This window comes from Rosa chinensis, chromosome 3, assembly GCF_002994745.2.
Source record: "Rosa chinensis cultivar Old Blush chromosome 3, RchiOBHm-V2, whole genome shotgun sequence".
Classification (NCBI taxonomy): domain Eukaryota; kingdom Viridiplantae; phylum Streptophyta; class Magnoliopsida; order Rosales; family Rosaceae; genus Rosa; species Rosa chinensis.
In genome coordinates, this window is record NC_037090.1 from 225,574 (window position 1) to 246,062 (window position 20,489).

Genomic DNA, 20,489 nt, shown 5'->3' on the forward strand with positions numbered 1-20,489 from the left:
ACTGGAGCACAGACTTGTTTTTGCTGCAGGCTCTCTGTCTTACTTGACCCAATTTGGGGGTAAGAGGGAAAGGGTTGGGCCTGAGGCTTTTGGGTTTAGTTCCTTGGATTTTTTTATTTTACATATGTGAGAACAACTCCAAAAGAGAAAACAAAATTTCCTAAATTTATATAATTTTAAGAAATAATTATAAAGATTTTAGAGGTTGCTATAAAACACGGAATTTGTTAGAGTTGGAGATGAAAAATAGGCTGAAGCTTTCATTTTTTGCTTCCCTGTAATACAAAAATTATAAAGAAACTGTAGAAGCTGCTCTGATATGCCTTAATGTGGTGGCTAGTATTAATGTACACCAATTACAGTTTTGGTGGATGTACTAGTTTACTGGTTGGGTCATGTAATATCAACTAGGGCAGGGTTTTCGTTTTTTTGATTTAATGTTTTGAATAAGCGAATAATGCGTTCTAAAATAGAGATTATTTGTTTGAACTTTATACTATGTTTTTAGGCCGAGTAGAATACAGTTATTCTTTCTTACAGGGATTTAAATTCTGATGCATGTTTTGTCCTAACATGAGTCAGTAAAACCATATGGGTATCTTTTCTCTCTAAAAAAAAACAAAACAAAACAAAACGTATTTGAGTTAATACTGTTTTAAATTAAGTCCTTGACCTAAAGCACCAAAATGAACAAAAACTATCTCACTTACCCCAGCAACAGAAGTTTATTCCCACTTACCCTGTTTAAAATAAAATGACAGTTTTGCCCTCTCCTTAATTAATTAATTATAAGAGAACCTCTCTCCTCTTTTCCAAATCTGCAGCACCTCTCTCTCTCTCTCTCTCCGGTGAAGGACTGGGACCGTGGCGGCCTAGGCGGGCATAATTCCGACGCTCACTTTAATCCATCACACGACAGAGGTGGCAGAGAAGGTTTCAGAGGCGGAGGAAGTTCCGGAGTCGTGGCTCCGGCGCCGACTCAAGGCTTTCGAGTCGTTGACCTCTGATCAATTCGAGTCGTCCAGTTTTTGCTTCAATGACACACCGCCTGGCTCGGGCTTTCGCTGCCACTGCCGAGCGGGCAATCGACAACGGGGTTCTTGCAGGACATTTACAGGTGGGCCCTTAAAAAGTCTGACCGGGTCAAGAAGTCGCCCCAAGTTGACTCGCCAGCGAGAAAGGGCCAGGTCTTCACGTCTCACAGTCGGAGAAGATGTGTGGGTGCCCAGAGCATTTCTAGGTGCCCAAATCAAATTTTTTTTTAAGTAACGGGACAGAAGGAAAGAAAAATAAAATTTGAATGTCTATTGGGGGGCAATAGACGTTTGAATTTATATAATCTCTTCGTTTTTTTCTTTAATCAAAGTTGTATTTGTCTAATTTTAGGTAGATTAGTTTCCATTCAGGAGATCGAAAATTCTAAAGGGGGCAATAGACGTCTATTGGGGGGCAATATATGGCTGATAGAAGTCTATTGCCTCCCAATAGACGTCTATTAGGGGGTAATAAACTATTGGGGCAATAGGCGTCTATTTGGGGGGGCAATACATAGCTGATAGTCTTTTATTGGGGGGCAATAAACTATCGGGCAATAGACGTTTATTGGGGGGGGGGGCAATAGATGTCTATTAGGGGCAAAAAAACCTTTCTGGTGAGATTTTTAGCAAATTCCTGTGGGCGGCTGCAGGTGATCGGGCTCCGGCGAAGTTTCCTATGGTTTATCTCTCTTCCATTTTCTCTCTCTCTCTCTCTAAGTTTCAAATGGATGAGGGTAAAATGGTATTTAAAAAAAAATCTTAATGGGGTATTAGGAAAGACCTCCTTAGATTGTTTTGGGTAAGAAGGAATTAAAAAAACTTAGTGGGAAAAAAATCTCTAAAAATGAGGTAAATAGACAAAAATCTTTTTAAATTTTAATTTTTAAATTTTACATAAGCTACATTTATTAAATTTTTTTTTTTTTTCCACCAATTTTGGTTATTGGCTTCTTGCTGGTGGTTAAATATGTTTTGCGGTTCAGAAATCGGGGGACTTGGACCTCATTCACTTACTCGAAGCGACCATGGAGGTTCATCTAAAACCTCTATGCAGCTCAACAGCTGTCTTATCCCCCAAAGCTTCCAATACTAGACTACCACAGTTACCACGCAAGTCCACTTCCTCTTGTGCTTCTCGTATATCCTACAATTTACCTTTCTCCACTACGCTTTCCACACCTTCTAGATTCTCTCCTTCTGGTGCGTTATTCTCAAGCTTTTTATTCTATGCTGTGAATGGGTTTTGGTTTCTTTGTGTGCATTTGGAGCTGTAACTGGGTTTCATCACTTTCTGGATATTTCTGAACGGGTTCACATATGTCTGACTATCTTTTATGCCTTAAAAGAAAGATTCGATTTTGATGGCTGTATGGTGGTTTTCGAAAGTAAAGTCTCATGCTTGACTCGGTTAATGCATGCTTTTACATTTATACACGGGGTAGAGAATGAATTCCAAATTTGCTTAAATGGTTGATGTTTGGTTTGTCTCAGTTTTATTTGCGACACCGGAGAGTAGTCAAGTAAGCGCGGAAGTCAACACCAACGAAAGAGAATGGGCGATGCAAGGTCCGTCTTTAATGTTTACTTAATATCGTTCAATCAGTTGCAACTTGCAATGTTGTCATTTGCTTCTCTTTTTCTCTCACAGATTTCTATACATTGAGAAGGGAGGTAGAAATTGCGGCAGGACGTGTTGAAGAGATAAGAGCTTCCGCTTGTCTGGAACAGTTGGAAAAAGAAGTTGCCGAGTTGGAATCCGAAGCAGCTGATAGCTCCTTTTGGGATGATCGAGCTAAGGCTCAAGAGAACCTTTTGGCCCTCACTGATGTCAAAGACAGAATAAAATCGCTTACTCACTTCAAAACACAGGTCTATTAACTTTCTTTTTTGTTTTCTTTCTTTCAGCAGAATGGCATCGTTGTTGTTTTCCTAGATCATAGGATTGTGGTTGAAGCGTAATTATGTATGAAGCGTGCAGTTTTAATAGGATGATGGCCATTCCCTGCGAATGTTGTATACATTTTCTATTCCAGCTTTTTCACATGTCATAGCGGATATGTATTAATAGTTCTATGGGAAAGTATTTCAAAGGTCTTAAAAAGAGGTGCCTATTCGATGAAAGCAAAAACAATAGGGTTCACATATCACTTATGGTATCCTTTCATCAATTGCAATCTCATGGGGATGCTACAAAATCTCTTTTTTAAGGTTGTGATTATACATCTTATTACCATGTGCATGCTCTGATAGAACTTGAGGACATTGGCAGATGGGCGCATGACAAATTACCATTTAACCCAAGTAACTTGGATGAGTTTGGAGTAGATCTGTAGTTCAAACTTAAGAGTAACAAGGAAGAATAGTTGTTTTTGTCCTATGGTGTTGTACTGGAGTTGACATAGAAACAGGATTTCAGGTTGACAGGTTGCCAATTAAAATTACTGCTTAAGACACACACACAAACACACACACATTAGTTGCATATCTTAAAGATCAGACCGTGAGCTACTTCTAAGTATCATTGTGTTTAAAATACATTGGATGCAGGTTGAAGATGCAGAAACAATAGTCAAGCTAACTGAAGAGATGGACTCCACAGATAATGCACTTCTTGAAGAGGCTGCCAGTATCATCAAGGAATTGAACAAGGGAATGGATCGGTTTGAGTTAACTCAACTTCTTTCAGGGCCTTATGACAAAGAAGGTGCTGTTATTTCTGTTACAGCCGGTGCTGGAGGCACTGACGCACAGGTAATAAGGACAACATGTGCAAAGCAAGAGCAAATCATTCTTTTGATTCTTATAATTACGTTGATGGAAATGTTCAATTCTTTGAGATGCATTTATAGGGTGGTGAATTGACCATACCGATCATGAATATCGCTCTTCTCGTTCATGAACTTCTCTTAAGAATTTTAAGACACAGCTATCTAGTTCATACCTAGCCAAAACTAGCTTTCCCCACTTTCTTTCATCTGTTGTGATTACTCATGGGTCGTACATCCAATTTTCAGCAATTACAAAAGTTGTCGTCAGCATTCACTATGCGTTTTTTTTTCTTTCTTTTTTTCTTTTGCACTTCTGCTTGGTTCTTTACAAGTGGTAGTAGAATGATGTTTCTGATTGTTGATAAGCTGATGAAGATTCTAAAACTCTAAATTGTTTAGCCTATCCTTTGTCTAAGTCCCGTTTCTATCAAAACCGAAATTTAACTTCCGTAGCATCTTTATTCTATTCCTCTTTAGGCTTTACAATGTCAATATGTGCGTTACGAAAGTTTTTAATTTTTCTTTCCATTTGTTAATTGGTTATGTTTCTAAGTTTTGATTATGTTATTTTTTTTCAACTATCCTGACAGTCAATGGCTTAACACATGAAACATAAAATAAAGGAAAGGTCTGAATTCCCCAGAATGACAGAGATGTTCAGAAGTCCTACATGTAGAAGTTTAGAAGTCTCACCCGGACTTTTCATGAGGGTTAGGTTAGTGTTTTTTCAATTCTTTTCTGTAGGAAAAAAAATTATACATTAGAAAGATATAAGATAATTATGATCCACCACATGCATGCAACCACAATGATGTGTTATTTAGAATAGTGTTCAGGTTAGTTCACAACACTCGTCTCAGTTTTATGCATGTTTTTCCTGTATAAAACCTTTGATAATTTTCAGTGCAGGATTGGGCTGAAATGTTACTCAGGATGTATATGAGGTGGGGAGAAAAGCAGAGATACAAAACTCGAGTGGTTGAGAGATCCCCAGGAGAGGAAGCTGGAATTAAGTCGGCGACACTCGAAGTTGAAGGTCGTTATGCTTATGGTTATTTGTCTGGGGAGAAAGGCACACACCGCATTGTACGACAGTCTCCTTTTAATGCCAAAGGTCTTCGCCAGGTATCTATAAACCCAGTGCTTACTATACATTTAATTACAAAATACAAATTATGAGGAAAGAATGGTGAAGTTACACATAGATGCATGTCCAATCCCTAGTGCATGTTGTAATTTGAAGTTAGCTGTGATGCAGACAAGCTTCTCTGGTGTGGAAGTGATGCCTCTCCTACCTGAGGAATCACTGAAAGTTGAAATACCTGAAGAAGACCTGGAGATAACCACTTCAAGGGCAGGTGGGAAAGGAGGTCAGAATGTGAATAAAATTGAAAGTGCTGTCCGGATTACTCACATCCCCACTGGTGTTACTGTTCGCTGCACAGGTTGGTTTCTTCATATATATTTAGAGTTTTAGACCCTATATACACACACATATATATAGATATGTATTAACTCTTGCTTAGTATGTGATGACTGATTGCGTTGTATCTGTTGACCACAATGCACCATTGTACAATGGAATGGAATGCAATGCAGAAGAGAGATCCCAGCTTGCAAACAGAATAAAGGCTCTAAGCAGGTTGAAAGCGAAGCTGTTGGTGATAGCTGAGGAGCAACGAGCATCGGAAATTAAGCAAATACGAGGAGATGCAGTGAAGGCAGAGTGGGGGCAACAAATAAGGAACTATGTGTTCCATCCGTACAAACTCGTCAAGGATGTAAGGACAGGATATGAGACATCTGATATCACTTCTGTGATGGACGGTGATTTGGAGCCTTACATCAAAGCCTACCTCAAACATAAATACAGTATGAAAATCAGTGCATCAAGTACAGCCTAGGCTGTTGCTAGTTAAATTAGTTCACTTTTATTGGATTGACACCCAATTTTCATTAAAAAATGTAGTATTTTCTTTCATTATTTATATTTTATAAAGTTGAAACTTATTAATGGAGGAGAAATTAAAATCTTTCTTGGTTAGCATTACTAGGTAGCTTTAGAGCTCTCTTAATAGTGATACAAGTTGTTTGTGCCCTCTGTGGGTGGTCACTATGTACTTTTAAACCACATTTTGTTTTAATGGATTGACATTCAATTTTCATACAAAATTGGTAGTGTTGTCTTTCTTTATTTATTTTTTATAGAGCTAAAAATTATTAATGGAGGAAAGCTAAAAATTATTAATGGAGGAGAAAACAATACAAAACAAGGTAAGGCATTACAAAATTAATTTTTTGTCAACATTAAAATATTTCTAGGTTGGCATTACGTAGGTAGTTTTAGAGGTCTCTTAGTGATGCAAGTTCTTCGTGCCCTCCGTGGTGGTCACTGTGTACTATTAACCACATTTTCTTTAATGGATTGACATCCAATTTTCATTAAAAAATGTAGTCTTTTCTTTCATTATTTATTTTTTATAAAGCTGAAACTTATTAATGGAGAGAAATTAAAAAATTTCTTGGTTAGCATTACGTAGGTAGCGTTAGAGCTCACTTAGTATTGATACAAGTCGTTCGTGCCCTCCGTGGGTGGTCACTATGTACTGTTAAACCATATTTTCTTTTAATGGATTGACACTCAATTTTCATAAAAAATTGGTAATATTTTCTTTCTTTCTTTATTTATTTATTTTTTATAAAGTTGAAACTTATTAATGGAGGAGAAAACATTACAAAATAGGGCAAAGCATTACAAATAAAATTTGTGTCAACATTAGAATCTTTCTTGAGTAAACTCAGGCAAACGACCTCGAACAGAGGAAATAGGATCACAAACTCCTTTCCTATAATTAAAGATTGCATCAATCTTCCTAGCAATAAGACTAGAAGTCAAAAGACTGAAGAAAAGTTTCAAAGCAAAACTCAAATGACATGAGAAGTTTGTGTGTTATCTAGAGAGTAGAGACACACATAAAACATTTATACTTAACAACGTAAAGAAAACCTCGCATATGCATTAGAAAATGTTAAAAATTCAAGTTATGTTTTCAGTGGAAGCTCATGTGAACCAATTTAGTTGAATATTGCCTTTTTTTTTTTTTGGTTAGATACTTGAATATTACTTCGAGTGGCGTTTTGACCAAAAAAAAAAGGGAAAAAAAGAAAAAATGACGTCAGGGGGACAATTGTAGAAATTCACTATGTTGTTCTCCTATTTGGTCTGACACGGTTTGACGTATTTTGTTTGTTTTATTTTTAATTTTGGAGGTAGGGGAATCGCGTAGTGAGGTAGGGGAATCACAATTCACACACATGCTTCGCTTTCCCTTGTCAGAGCGGTTTCGAATGTTTCTCTCTCCTCGTCAACTTCAACTTGAACTTGAACTTCCAAGGTCTTCAACTTACGCAGTAAGGGGAGGAGGAGGAGGCCAGGAAGGGAAGTCGCTTCCTTTGGAAGTTTTTCCCCTCTATAAATATCTTGCTTGCTGTCCCCCTAAATACATTGCATTAATTCTTAAATACATTGAACTTTCTTCCTGTCTGCGGCTATAAATACCCACCTCCTGGCTCTCTCTCTCTCTCTCTCACTCTCTCAGTGAGTGACAGTTGCATTGTTTCTCTCTGAATTCTCATCGCTTCTGCTGCTGCTGCTACTCTGCGATCAGTTTCCCAAGCTTTAGCAGTTGGTTGTGGCTTTACATTACAACACAACATTCCCGTTTCTCTTTTGCGATTTGTAGAGTGCGAGTGAGATTCTGGGACAGATTGAAATTTGAATCTTGTTGTCGTAGGAGATGGCTATGGAACCAACTCGCATGGAGGTTGACGATGGAACCCAACAATCTGCTGATCCTCTCCCATTCGCCAGAAGGTCGCTTAATTCCCTTTTCTTCTCTTCTCTCTTTGTTTGTTTTGCTACAACTCTTGCTTTTTTCCTTTTGATTGTTTGGTCCAATAGAGAGAGAGAGAGTTTTCTTGATTCTTTGTTTGGTTGATCATTGAAAATGGATTATTAAAATCTCTATTATTGTGGCTCTGGTTGGTTTCTGCTTTACAGTTACCAACTGGAAGCATTGGATGCAGCAATCAAGCGCAACACCATAGTGTTCTTGGAGACCGGCTCTGGCAAAACTCTGATTGCCATAATGCTTCTTCGGAGCTATTCCCATTTGCTCCGTAAACCTTCTCCCTTCGTTGCTGTCTTCTTGGTTCCCCAAGTTGTCTTGGTTCAACAGGTATGCTTGCTGCCGATTGCAAACCCCTCTCTCTACTGTCCACATCAACATTTATCACCTAGATAGATCTTCCTACTTACTTGTGTATATGTTTATGCCTGCACTATAGCTTCTGGATCATTCCTCTTACTCGTGCATTTTCTTATGATATTGTTATCAGCAAGCTGAAGCGATCAAAATGCACACCGACTTGAATGTTGGTATGTATTGGGGAGCAATGGGAGTCGACTTCTGGGATGCTAAGATGTGGAAGCAGCAAATAGAAAAATATGAGGTGGGAATTTTGATGATGAAAATATTATTTTATCTCAGAGCTGCTTCATTCGGACATTTACTTATTTTGTTTTTTATATTTCATAATCCACATTTTGGCTGCTTTAATTTGTTTCACATTTTTTTGTTTTTCAGTTTCTGTGTTCTTCCTTTCAAACATTGTTGAGGCCAAAAGCCATTTGATTTCTAAATGGACCATATGGCAGTCAAAAAAAATATTTTAGGTCCCTTAATGTTTTAAAGTGCACAATCTTTTGAGACACAATCTGCCAGGCATTGTCAAGCCATTGGTTAACAAAATTCCCAAGAGACATATAAAATCATTCTAACGTCAAGTTTCAGTTTTACCCACTGCTCTCTATTTCTTAATGGCAGTGTTCATGAGTGTGAATGTGTGAATGTGACATACGAAAACATATGGCAGCCCTTCTGGTCCTTAACTTTTATCTTTTTGATTACAGGTGCTTGTGATGACTCATGCAATATTGCTGAATAATCTGAGGCATAGCTTCTTTAAACTAAGCATGATAAAGGTTTTGATCATGGATGAATGCCATCATGCCAGTGGGAAACACTCATATGCTTGTATAATGAGGGTGAGCTGTCTATTGTTTGATTTTGTGGAATTAACAAAAATAGCAACAGAAAGTTTATAGCATCTCCATTAGGAACGTGATTAATTCTTTAAATCTTTTATATAGCTCTGTGATTACTTAATTAGTGAGAAAATTTATTTACATGTTAAATGTCACATTAACATCATCATAGCTGTGCTACAAAATTGAGTGATTGGAAGTTATTGTTCCCTAGCTGTGATGCTTCTTCATCATCAGATAGTTGCATACCCAGTTCATGCTTTTGTAGTATTTGAATTATTTGGGTGATGTGCAGGACTTCTTTCATCGTCAGTTAGAGTCTGGTCAATCTGAGCTTCCAAGAATATTTGGAATGACTGCTTCCCCCATAAAATCAAAAGGTATTTGCCTTGAGAGTTTTTTTTTATATCATATTTATTATTAGATGCATTTATGAGAACTTATTTTATTTTCTTTTGGTATAGGTGGAAATCCAGAGTTATCCTATTGGAAAACAATCCATGAACTTGAGACACTGATGAATTCAAAGGTGTATACTTGTGTTGATGAATCTGTGCTTGCTGAGTTTATACCAACTTCAACTCCCAAGTTTGAAGTTTACAAATGCGGGAAGATTCCATCTGCCTTGTATACATGCTTAACAAATCAGTTGAATGTTTTGAAAGAAAAGGTGTGTATTTTATGTTATGGTATATGATATGTCATAATTGCCATTTTACATTTGTCATATTATGAATTTTGAATTTGATTAATTTTTCTATGGAGTAATTGCTCGTTGATAGAATTCTCTGTAAGGGGAAAAGGAAGGATAAAAACAAATGAGTAGTGGTACAGGATTTCTGTACTGAATCCTTAGCATTACAAAATGTCTTTTAGGGGGGCTGGAATTCTGTATAAATCTTTGTAATTCAAAACTTGAATGGACATTAATGCTTATTGACAATTGGTTTACTGCTTTTTAGCATGAGTTGTCGACAAAAAGTTTGGATCTCGTTGAATCTTCACTATCCATAAGGAAAAAGCTGATGAAGTTTTTTTCAGCTTTAACATTTTGTTTGGAAGAACTTGGTGTTTGGCTTGCTTTAAAGGTAAATTGTTTTGGGTTATGTTCTAGTTGTTGTACGCAATTGGCATAATTGACATCATTGCATTTTCATTTGAGAAACAGGCTGCGTGGTTCTTTTCACACAACGATACTGACATCTTTACATGGGAGAAGCTAGATGTGATGGGTGAGAGAATCATTAGAAGTTTCAGTCTAGAAGCCTACAAGTCATTTGCACGTCTTCTTCCATCTGGTATGCCTACTGTGGGTTTTTGTTTTCTTAGTACTGGTATAAACTTACACATGTTATTGGTTTTTACGTTGTTTCCTTCTCTTTTTGTCTTTCATCTTTCACTTAGATCCAAAGTGGATGATTTCTGATGATTTCATAGGCAATGTAAACAAAGGGTTTCTAACTTCCAAAGTTATCCGTCTCATCCAGTTGCTTCTTCAATACAGGTTGGCTTCTTCTCAATTACCGTATATGCTTGTGAATAGATTTAGGATAGTGTGGAATCGGTTGAAATTTGAATGTTCGAAGGATGGTGGTCAGTATGCAATTTCATTGATTCACATTTTGTTTCTTCTTTATGGACTGTTTTGCTTTTATTTTTTATTTTTTTTTATTGTGTTATGTTATATTTTCTGCTCACTAGTGATTCTTAATATAATTGAACACAGGGGCCTAAAGAATTTGAGATGTATAGTTTTTGTTGAACGGGTCATCACAGCAGTTGTCCTAGAATCTTTATTGAATGAATTTCTTCCTAAACACAATGACTGGAAGTCAAAGTACATTGCTGGAAATAACAGTGGGATGCAATCCCAGACCAGAAAAAAACACAACGAGATTGTTGAAGAATTTCGTAACGGCATGGTATGGTAACTTTGTCCATTCAGAATGAAAAACAATCTTTCCAATTTCCATGAAAGATATTGACAATGATATATGTTTCAGGTGAACATCATTGTTGCAACATCGATTCTTGAAGAGGGTTTAGATGTTCAAAGCTGCAATCTGGTTATCAGATTTGACCCTTCTTCCACTGTTTGTAGTTTCATACAGTCTAGAGGCCGTGCTAGGATGCAGAACTCTGATTATGTATTAATGGTGGAAAGGTAATAGTTATATTGATTTTCCTTTCAAATAAAGTTTATGGCATGGCTTTGTAAAATCCTTTGAAGTAAATGTCTTCCCTACCTTTCTCTTGGTATCATTCTTGTTGTCAGACTTGCCAGTAATTTTTTTATTTTTTTTTGGGAAATTCAGATTGTTTTTTTTTTTGGTGTTAATCATCTAGATAGATCTTTAAAAAATCAGTATGTGACTTGATCTCCTTTGTTGTTTTCTACAGTGGAGATTCAAATACACATTCTCGGCTACAAAATTATCTTGCCAGTGGAGATATAATGAGAAAGGAGTCCCTACGACATTCTTCTCTTCCCTGTAGTTTGCTGGAAATCGATTTACAGGATGATGGCTTCTACAGGGTCGAAAGCACTGGAGCAAGCTTGACCCTGGAGTCTTCTATTGGTTTGATGTACTTCTATTGCTCCAGGCTCCCTTCTGATGGGTTAGTCCCATGCAACTCTCTTTTAGAGCTACGAAGTCTTTTATTCATTAGTTTTGAATAAAAGTTTTATTTATTTTTTTGCATAAAAGTTTTATATATTTTTTTACATTCTTCTTCTAGATATTTTAAACCTGCTCCAAGGTGGGATGAAGAGACCCGCACTCTACATCTTCCCAAGAGCTGTCCAATACCTTATGTTCGTGTAGAAGGAAGTGCTAAAATTCTGAAGAAAATTGCATGCTTTGAAGCTTGCAAGCAACTTCACAAGATCGGTGCTTTAACAGATAATCTTGTTCCAGATATTGTTATGGAAGAAGCCCCACAAGACTTTGGTAACTTCTCTAACACTTTGTTTTCCAACCTTCTATTGTTTCAAATCGCGAATAATAAATTTGCTCGACAGTGATAGTAAATGTCAAAATATTTCTCTCTTTTTATTGTTCTGAACTGAACACTAAAAAGAAAATGAACACTCAATGACTCATAAACTTATATATATTTCTAAATGCTCTATGTGCAGAGAATGAGCCTTATGATGAGGAGCAATCCAGTTATGTCCCAAGTGAATTGGTCAAACCTTGTCCAACTGATACTAGCATTTTGTATCACTGCTACTTTGTAGAGCTGGATCAGAATTTCGGATATGAGATTCCGACTATTGATTTTGTGCTTGGCATGAGGAGTGAGCTTGACAGTGATATTCCAAATTTGCATCTTGAGTTAGAATTTGGCAGGGGTTTTTTAACAGTGAACTTTAAATATGCTGGAGACATGCTTCTTGATTCAGAGCAGGTAAATGTTTCTTTTTCTTCATTAGGTTTGTGGTATTATATGATGCATTAATGTGTTGTTTCTGATTATTTAGGTGCTACTCTGTAGAAGATTCCAGATCACAATTTTCCGAATTCTAATGGATCACAACTTGAATAAGTTGAAAGAAGCTTTAAATGGACTTTGTTTGGGAGAAAATCTTGGACTTGATTATTTGTTGCTCCCAGGGACCAGAGTAAATCAGAGACCTTCGATGATTGATTGGAAATGCGTCACATCGGTGTTATTTTCACGTGAAGAATATAGCAAGGAACACACAGAATGTTCTATACCCAGTTTTGTACATACCAAAAACGGTTTGATTTGTACCTGCATGATCCGGAACTCCGTGGTGTGTACCCCTCATAATGGTAGCTTGTATTGCATCACTGGTTTGTTGGAGGAGTTGAATGGGAACTCACTTCTGCAGCTTAGTGATGGCAGAGTTCTCACTTACAAGAAGTACTATGTAGCACGGTATGTTATTTTTCTGTATACATACCTCACTATTTTCATGTGATTAATGAACTTGTGTTCAAAAACACAAGGATATGAAGAGTAAGTGAGCATAGAGCTTTGATTGCATTTGATACGATCTTAGCAACATTTATCAGTAACTTATAGTATTCTCCAATTGCAGGCATGGGCTCAACTTGCGTTTTGACAAACAGTTGTTACTGAAAGGAAAACGCATTTTCCACGTGAAAAAGCATGTTCAGAGGGGCGGGCAACAGACAGAAAAAGGTCCAATTTTCTTACATCTTACATGTAGATGAGAATGTCAAGTTTCATTTAAATAGTCTGCCTGCTTTCTGCACACTTTGTATTCTTGCCTTCTGAAAGAATTATACTTTTTCACAATCTAAATGCAGCTCCATATATATGTATATTCATAGATATATTTACATAGATATATGCTATTAGTTATATATCATAATGTGGTTTGAAGAGACGGATAACCTTGAGTCTAATGTGTCCAATGGGTCCAGTTGTAAGCTCCTCATACTCAATTGTTGTAGAATAATGAGCTTAATTTTTTTTTTGTTTTCCCTTTGCAGAATCAAGCAATATATATGTGGAGTTGCCTCCTGAACTGTGTTCTATAATCATGTCACCCATATCACTCAGCTGTTTATACACATTTTCATTTGTTCCATCTATCATGCATCACCTGGAGGCTCTACTTATTGCTGCCAACTTGAAAAAGATGCTTTTGGATCAGTGCATGCAAAATGTCAATATTCCAACCATCAAGGTACTTTAATACATTTTTCAATAGGACAAGGTATTAAAAATTTAGGGTTTAGTAAAACCTTGCTAAACCCAAAACATTTAGGAATTGATATATCACATTCGTATATATAGTGTTTGTTGATAGTTTCCATTGACTTTTCTTAAACTTGATGAAACTGAGTGGTTAGTCTATGTCATAAGTACATTCTACAGTGAACTGATAAAGTGATTATCCTTACTGGATGCATATGATGGACCTAGGTTTGGGTAAATCTTCTGACAGTAGATAATGTATTGAGAAGCTTATTTAGTCTCTGTACCAGTATATTTTATGTAGTCTTGGTGTTTTATCAAAGTGTAGGGTTCAAGTCTGATTTTCTTTTTTCTTCCTTTGGTTTGTTTAGCTTGTGCCTTAGCCTGAAATCTACTTCATTTGTGCCATCTGATATCTTTTTATAGGTCTTGGAAGCTATTACAACAAAAAAAAGCCAAGAAAAAATTCATTTGGAATCCCTAGAGGCTCTTGGAGATTCATTTCTTAAATATGCTGCTAGCCAGCAGCTTTTTAGAACCTATCAAAATAATCATGAAGGCCTTCTAAGTGTAAAGAAAGACAGAATAGTTTCTAATGCTGCCCTTTGCCGGGTTGGATGCAACTACAAACTTCCGGTAACAATTCTTTATCTGTATATTATTATTAAGTTGTTACCAGGATGTTTATTATATGAAATCAGCAAACACGCCATATTCTGTATTATAACTATGCCATTGTTTCATAATGTGTAGGGCTTTATTCAGAACGAACCTTTTGATCCAAAAAAATGGATTATACCTGGAGACTTTTCTGAACCTTGTCTGTTTAAAACGGAGTTTCTTACCAATGAAAGAAATATCTACATTAGAGGAACAAGGAAGATTAAAAGCAAGAGTATTGCTGATGTGGTTGAGGCACTAATCGGTGCATTTCTTAGCACTGGCGGTGAAATGGCTGCTGTGTACTTCATGAATTGGGTTGGTATAAAGGTTGATTTTACATATATACCATATGAGAGGAACTTCCCAGTGGAGCCAGAAAAGCTTGTTAATGTGAAACATTTAGAATCTCTACTGAACTACTCATTCCGTGATCCTTCCCTTCTAGTGGAAGCACTAACTCATGGTTCTTACATGCTCCCTGAGATCCCAGGATGTTACCAGGTACATCCACTGATTTAAACTTCTTCCATGCACATCAGCGTACTGTAATTTACATGTCAATCTCATTATTTGGATGTTAACAGATAAATGACGGTTCTTCGATTTAATTTTTAGTTACTCACTCCCTCTTTCCCTTTACCTCCTTCCCTGAATTTTTCACTCACTTGCATGGAATACTATAATACCCTCTTTATGTCAGTTCAAGTTTATTCAAGCTTTACCATCTGTTCATCTCTGTTATTTGTTGTGCAGCGGTTAGAATTTCTTGGGGATGCAGTCTTAGATTACCTGATCACTATTTATTTGTACAAAAAATATCCTAGAATGTCACCAGGAGTTTTAACTGACATGAGGTCTGCTTCGGTGAATAATGATTGTTATGCCCGATCTGCTGTGAAGGCTGAATTGCACAAGCACATTCTCCATGCTTCACACAAGCTCCACAAGGATATAGTTCGCACAATTGCTAATTTTCAGAGGTTATCTACAGAATCTACTTTTGGCTGGGAATCTGAGACATCATTCCCCAAGGTTAGTCATTTCCTAAACCCTATGTTTCTCTGTAGCACAGGAAGAAAATTCTGCCATAACTAATGGTCTTATAACATTTATCACATAGATCAAATTGAAGAATGTCCAACAATTAATCCCCCTGGTGAAGGGGTTCTCAGAAGAACTTTCTCTTTCTTTGTAACAGGTACTTGGAGATATTGTCGAGTCTCTAGGAGGGGCAATTTATGTTGATTCTGGATATGATAAGAATATTGTATTTCAGAGTATTCGTCCTCTCTTAGAGCCCTTGGTTACTCCAGAAACAATGACGCTTCATCCTGCAAGAGAGTTGAATGAATATTGTTCGAAAATGCATTATGATATGAAGAAACCAGTGAAATCCTTCCAAAATGATTCTGCTACCATTACAATAGAGGTTGAAGCTAATGGGGTCACATACAAGCATGCATCAACAGCTTCTGATAGGAAGACAGCAAAAAAATTAGCATGTAAAGAAGTCTTGAGGTCCTTGAAAGAGAGAGCTGAATCATCAAAATGAACTACAGATTCAAATGCGAAGGATGCAAGACATGGTCGTGTACATAGTAATGTATATCAGTATGCTGCTTTTTAGTTGTCAGGTGTGGCGGAATTGTAACAGCCGTTGGCAATGACAGATTATGTGTAATTGATTGATGGAGTAATGTAAATGCATTGGTGTAGACTACAATGTAGTATAAAATGCAGTACTGCTGCCCCAATCAATGATGTATCAGTTGTTTCACATTTATAGGATTTCCTTATGTATTATGCATTGTGTTCAGCGTTCTCGATTTTCTTTTATGTCTGCATTTAACACAGGTTATGCAGTAGAAAACAGACTACACTGTTTAAAGCAGTTAGAACTTAGAAGAGCTGAATTCGTGAGTGCAGCTGGTGTTGGTTCGGGTCGTGGTGAGATCGAAGAGGGCCGTAAAGAGTGCTGCCGCCAACTGGGCCTGTAATGATGGGCCGGTTTCTAGCCCAATATCGGTCTGGGTCATAATTTTTCTCTCTTTCAATCATCCCCTTTTCTTTATTTATTCTTTAGGAGGCTTTTTGGCTACTAATTATTTTGCAACAAATGGCCGTCTCTCAAAAGGCAATTAATAAAGGTCCCCCAATCTTTTTGGGTTACAATCAGTAGCTTCTTAGTGACCCAAATCCTAAACCCTAAACCCTCCTCAACCCTTGATCATTTCACTCATCATACGTAGTGAAAAGGACATAATTTCACCCACAATTAAGAATCATTCACTGATTAATGCCATAATGTCACATACAACCATCTATGCTGGCTGTCCGATGGAGCTGCATTTCACATATTCATGATGCCTTCTTTTTCCCAAATAGTAAGCTCAATGAGTAAGTGTTGCCCTTCCTTGCAGCAGCTTCAACTCGATTTCCACCAATCTAGAGGTTATTTTAACCAACTCCAAATCAGTTTTGGCAGAAGTAAATCAGAGAAGCATTTCTAATAAAGGAAAGCGAACAGGCTGTTGGATCTTTTAGAATATGTATAAAATTGGAAGTGAATTAGTTTTAGGGTACGGAAAATACCTTGTCCATAAGCCAATAACCAATGGTTGGCATGTACTGCACCAAGTACATTACAGCCAGGACAGGCTACAGTAGAAAACAGAAGATATAAGTGTGATTAGGAGAAGTTGTTGACAGTAAAAAGCAATGTAGGACAAGATGCATTACTCACATCTTTTCCCTAGAAATAACTAGCAAAGATAACCATATTCAAAGGGCAAATTACTGACTTCCAGAAAAATCCACTGCTAAAAGTATCTCTGAAGTTGCATTTTGTCTTTTAACACATTTAAAACATAACTGATCTTAAACACTGCAGTTTTTTTATCCTCCTTTCCCTAAAACATCAAAAACTATGTCAGCTTCTTTAATGAGACATCAAAGATGGTAGCAAGTTGCAACTCATGGCCCATCAATGTTAGTCAGATTGAACCTTACGAGTGATCCTTGAGCAGAATCCACATATGACCGAGATGATTTGAAAAGTAATTTGAGAACCTAAAGGATTGATCATTGTAATTTTTAATACATATTATGGCATATTATGTTTAGATCATGATATGTTTCACAAGGCTAAGTGCTGATTTGAACATATGGTATCACAAATTTTTTTGGCCAAAGATATTATCTCACAAAGTCGCAATGAGAAAATGGATGTGCGGAACAGTAAGGTATCCTAGGATGTAGATACTTTTCATCACCATCTAGGCCTTACCAACTGATCCTTCATGGCTATACAATATACCAATAACAATACCTGGTATGATATCCAAACTTCCTTTAGACCATGGGTGGCAGCAATTATTGTCAACTCTGCACACCTTTCTGATGACACACGCTTCTGTCAAAACAAATAAGATAACAAGAAATGAACAAAAAGGTAACAAGAAATGTTTTACAAGAGATGTTTAAAGCTCTTTTGACTGCTCAACTACCCCGGATAAAAACAATAAAGCAGTAAGAAAAGGAATGCCCTAGAGATAACATGCACGGCCACACTAAACTACAGATACCACCCCAAGTTATCAAAAAGATGAAATTCATGGGCATGATCATAAGGAACAGATTTGATACACGCACAACATCATTGTAAGAAACTAACCTCAGAAGAAGCTTTATTCTCTGAGCTTGCTGCTCCTGTACCATTTGATGTTTCTATTGGACCAGGACAAACAATGGTCACCCCTATTCCTTTCTGATAGAGCTGCATTAAAAAAGATAAATTAACACCATTAGGGGAAGCAGAAATTATAGTTGTATCAACAATTTTATCTTATCTTGATATATTAACTGCTTTACTAAACATGCAATTATTCTTAGTATCTTAAATTTTTATAATTAAGTCTCAATATGATGGAAAACTTTAATTAGTGAGAAATGGAAAACAGCAGATTGCGGCAACAGACTTATACACATTCCTTTTACTCTGGAGTATGGAAAGAAGTTATAATTCTTACCTCGGAACGCAAGGTGTGAAAGTACCCATTTAAGGCATGTTTAGAGGCAGAGTATACGGCCTGACCTGGTGCAGGTGTCTTTCCTGCAGCACTGCTCATCTGCACATAATTAAACAAGTACTGAGAAGGGTGAAGAGAAAAAATAAAAATAAAAACAAGAAAACAAACAAACACAATTCAAAGAGAATGAGGGATATGCCTATTCAGCACTAACAAAAACAATTAGGCACTTTATGTACAGGAGATACATAAAAATCATATTTTGTTGGGGTTAGTAAGCTTCCAGACTTGGACATTTCATAAACTTTTTTAAACTGAAGAGTAAAATTACATTCAAAAAGAGAATCAATGTGCTGAATCACAAGCGGGACTATAGAGCAGTTGGCAAATCGCCACTGAAAACATAGCCGATATATTTCTTTTGCACTGTATGTGGGTCTGGCAGAGAAGTTAGACATAAGCATCACCTAATAACAAAATAATTTTCCACATACCACAACAAAATGGCCCTTCCCTCGCCTCAGCATGTAAGGTGCCAGTAGCCGGGTCAGCGTTATTGTCCCAAGAACATTGACATTGAAAGTTACCTACTCAAGAGAAAGAGATACACTATCACTCTCATTGACATTGACCCATAGGAGCAGTAGATGGCTTAGAGATAAAACAGCATCAAATGGGGATTTCCTAGAACTGGTACCTTTAGACTCTCCTCAGTAACATCCAATGCTGTAGTTTTCTGCCAAACACCAAAACAGGTAGAGATGTATTAGTAGAAATCGTGTTATCTTAAAAGGACAGTATATCAATATATCACCCTGAATAACCAATATACCCACTTACAGGACGCTCAAAAGCAGCATTATGGATCATGTAATCAACACCAGCATTTGGAAAGAATGACTCTGCTTTCTCTACAACATCCTTGAGACAATCTTCACCAGAAGCCAAATCCAATGGCAAAACTTTCACACCATCAGGTGCATGTTTACCTGGGCATTGCCACCAAAATTAAGAGATGAGAGGCATAATCAAGATTGAAGACCTCAATGCTGTTCGTCCAGCTTACGATTAAAGAACAAACCAGTAAGTTGTTTCTTGACTCGCTCCAATTCAGCTTCATTACGGGCGGAAATAATGAGCTTAGCTCCCAAATTTGCAAGTTGCTTAGCAAGAACCTCCCCTAGGCACCAGCATAATTGAAGGGGTAACATAAGATAATTTCATTTATGCATGCCAAAGAAGGCTTGAAACAAATTCAACGAGGGCATTGCTTCACCAGACATATATCATAATGGAGATAAAGATGCAGCGGAAGGTATTAGGCTAGGGTAGAATATGTGGGTAACAGTAGAATATGTTGGTTACAGTAAAATTAGCTATTAACCAGCGGAAAGTAGACAAAACATACAGTTTCATTACTAAAGACTTAATAAAATTCATGGGCATTTATGTGATCATAACAGTAATGACAAAGAGAATGGCGATAATAACAATGGCATTGCAGAAAACAACTGCGAAGATAACAAGGCAACAAAAAAGAAGAAACTGTGCAAAGAAAAAGATGAACAGACTGAAGGAATACTGGTAAGCATTTCACTTAGAGACTCAACGATTTTGGAGCATGAATTATGCAGAGGTGAGCATAATTGTAATGCAAGAAAGCGAATAAAGTGTTGATATAAAATTAGAAGAAGAAAGAAAGAAAGAAAGAAATACCAATTCCACGGCTAGCACCAGTTATCCAAACAACCTGAAGCAAGCAAGATCCACAATGTGAATAAAAAAGTTTCCTCATTTAAAAGAAACAAAGATAAATTTTTTTTTTTGGAGGAAGGTATAGGTATGGAAATGAGCTCACTTTGTCTTCAATTTCGTGGCGGTTAACATGGCGTTTGGACATCAAAGTGAAATCACCTGAATTAGAACACAGAGAGAGAGAGAGAGAGAATTAGTCGAGGCCTGACTGAGGCTCTTGAGCTCAGAGAGAGAGAGAGTGTGTGTGAAGGTTGGGAATTTAAGAAAGATTGAATAATACCATCAGCTGTGGTAAATTTGATTAAAGCAAACAAGAGAAGAAGAAGCAGAGAAACCAAGAATAGCACCACCACCATCGCCATCTTATTCTTCCCTCTCGCTCTGTCGCTCACACAGTGCCTCTGCCTCCAGTTTTGTTAGTCCAAGACATAAGTTC

The 20,489-nt window shown here is 37.1% G+C and overlaps 3 protein-coding genes across 7 annotated transcripts; 2 read left to right on the plus strand and 1 right to left on the minus strand.

Annotated features, from left to right (window-relative positions):
• Window positions 1-2,030: 2,030 nt before the first annotated feature.
• Window positions 2,031-6,245, plus strand: LOC112192925 (peptide chain release factor PrfB1, chloroplastic). Of its 4 annotated transcripts, XR_005807817.1 has the most exons (9): window positions 2,031-2,237; window positions 2,384-2,422; window positions 2,529-2,603; window positions 2,686-2,906; window positions 3,585-3,788; window positions 4,715-4,930; window positions 5,064-5,250; window positions 5,405-5,792; window positions 6,228-6,245. XR_005807817.1 is itself a non-coding variant. In XM_040515886.1 (8 exons), exons 1-8 carry the CDS (start codon window positions 2,063-2,065, stop codon window positions 5,707-5,709), a joined length of 1,422 nt encoding a protein of 473 aa, XP_040371820.1. In that variant the 5' UTR covers window positions 2,031-2,062; the 3' UTR covers window positions 5,710-5,815. The 4 variants fall into 4 exon arrangements, 3 of the variants coding, with proteins under 3 accessions (XP_040371820.1, XP_040371821.1, XP_024188634.1); XM_040515886.1 differs by lacking the exon at window positions 6,228-6,245 and having other exon boundaries at window positions 5,405-5,815; XM_040515887.1 differs by lacking the exon at window positions 6,228-6,245 and having other exon boundaries at window positions 5,332-5,472.
• An 859-nt stretch (window positions 6,246-7,104) lies between these two features.
• Window positions 7,105-16,053, plus strand: LOC112192671 (endoribonuclease Dicer homolog 2). Of its 2 annotated transcripts, XM_040517173.1 has the most exons (22): window positions 7,105-7,494; window positions 7,600-7,679; window positions 7,866-8,043; window positions 8,204-8,317; window positions 8,778-8,912; window positions 9,208-9,292; window positions 9,377-9,582; window positions 9,875-10,000; window positions 10,081-10,210; window positions 10,317-10,416; window positions 10,639-10,834; window positions 10,916-11,076; window positions 11,313-11,531; window positions 11,652-11,863; window positions 12,052-12,323; window positions 12,397-12,818; window positions 12,982-13,085; window positions 13,400-13,596; window positions 14,034-14,243; window positions 14,361-14,771; window positions 15,024-15,302; window positions 15,469-16,053. In XM_040517173.1, exons 2-22 carry the CDS (start codon window positions 7,603-7,605, stop codon window positions 15,820-15,822), a joined length of 4,188 nt encoding a protein of 1,395 aa, XP_040373107.1. In that variant the 5' UTR covers window positions 7,105-7,494; window positions 7,600-7,602; the 3' UTR covers window positions 15,823-16,053. The 2 variants fall into 2 exon arrangements, with proteins under 2 accessions (XP_040373107.1, XP_024188277.1); XM_024332509.2 differs by having other exon boundaries at window positions 7,105-7,679.
• A 342-nt stretch (window positions 16,054-16,395) lies between these two features.
• Window positions 16,396-20,485, minus strand: LOC112192672 (dehydrogenase/reductase SDR family member 7). The gene is made up of 12 exons (XM_024332511.2): window positions 20,334-20,485; window positions 20,157-20,212; window positions 20,015-20,048; window positions 19,380-19,478; window positions 19,139-19,287; window positions 18,996-19,034; window positions 18,793-18,885; window positions 18,299-18,397; window positions 17,944-18,045; window positions 17,599-17,682; window positions 16,863-16,928; window positions 16,396-16,715 (listed from the first exon to the last, which is right to left on the minus strand). The coding sequence occupies exons 1-12, from the start codon at window positions 20,413-20,415 to the stop codon at window positions 16,629-16,631; spliced, it is 990 nt and encodes a 329-aa protein (XP_024188279.1). The 5' UTR covers window positions 20,416-20,485; the 3' UTR covers window positions 16,396-16,628.
• Window positions 20,486-20,489: the final 4 nt, after the last annotated feature.

What these genes read in the sequence shown, in the direction of transcription:
- LOC112192925 (XM_040515886.1), top strand. Translation starts at nt 2,063, where the DNA reads ATGGAGGTTCATCTAAAACCTCTATGCAGCTCAACAGCTGTCTTATCC. An exon ending in TTACTCACTTCAAAACACAG is followed by an intron (nt 2,907 to 3,584) that starts GTCTATTAACTT and finishes CATTGGATGCAG; the next exon opens with GTTGAAGATGCAGAAACAAT. An exon ending in TGTTACTGTTCGCTGCACAG is followed by an intron (nt 5,251 to 5,404) that starts GTTGGTTTCTTC and finishes AATGCAATGCAG; the next exon opens with AAGAGAGATCCCAGCTTGCA.
- LOC112192671 (XM_024332509.2), top strand. Translation starts at nt 7,603, where the DNA reads ATGGCTATGGAACCAACTCGCATGGAGGTTGACGATGGAACCCAACAA. An exon ending in GTGTTTGGCTTGCTTTAAAG is followed by an intron (nt 10,001 to 10,080) that starts GTAAATTGTTTT and finishes TTTGAGAAACAG; the next exon opens with GCTGCGTGGTTCTTTTCACA. An exon ending in CTGAGACATCATTCCCCAAG is followed by an intron (nt 15,303 to 15,468) that starts GTTAGTCATTTC and finishes TCTTTGTAACAG; the next exon opens with GTACTTGGAGATATTGTCGA.
- LOC112192672 (XM_024332511.2), bottom strand. Translation starts at nt 20,415, where the DNA reads ATGGCGATGGTGGTGGTGCTATTCTTGGTTTCTCTGCTTCTTCTTCTC. An exon ending in ATGCTGCTTTTGAGCGTCCT is followed by an intron (nt 19,035 to 19,138) that starts GTAAGTGGGTAT and finishes GGTGTTTGGCAG; the next exon opens with AAAACTACAGCATTGGATGT. An exon ending in GGAAGGGCCATTTTGTTGTG is followed by an intron (nt 18,398 to 18,792) that starts GTATGTGGAAAA and finishes AATTATGTGCAG; the next exon opens with ATGAGCAGTGCTGCAGGAAA.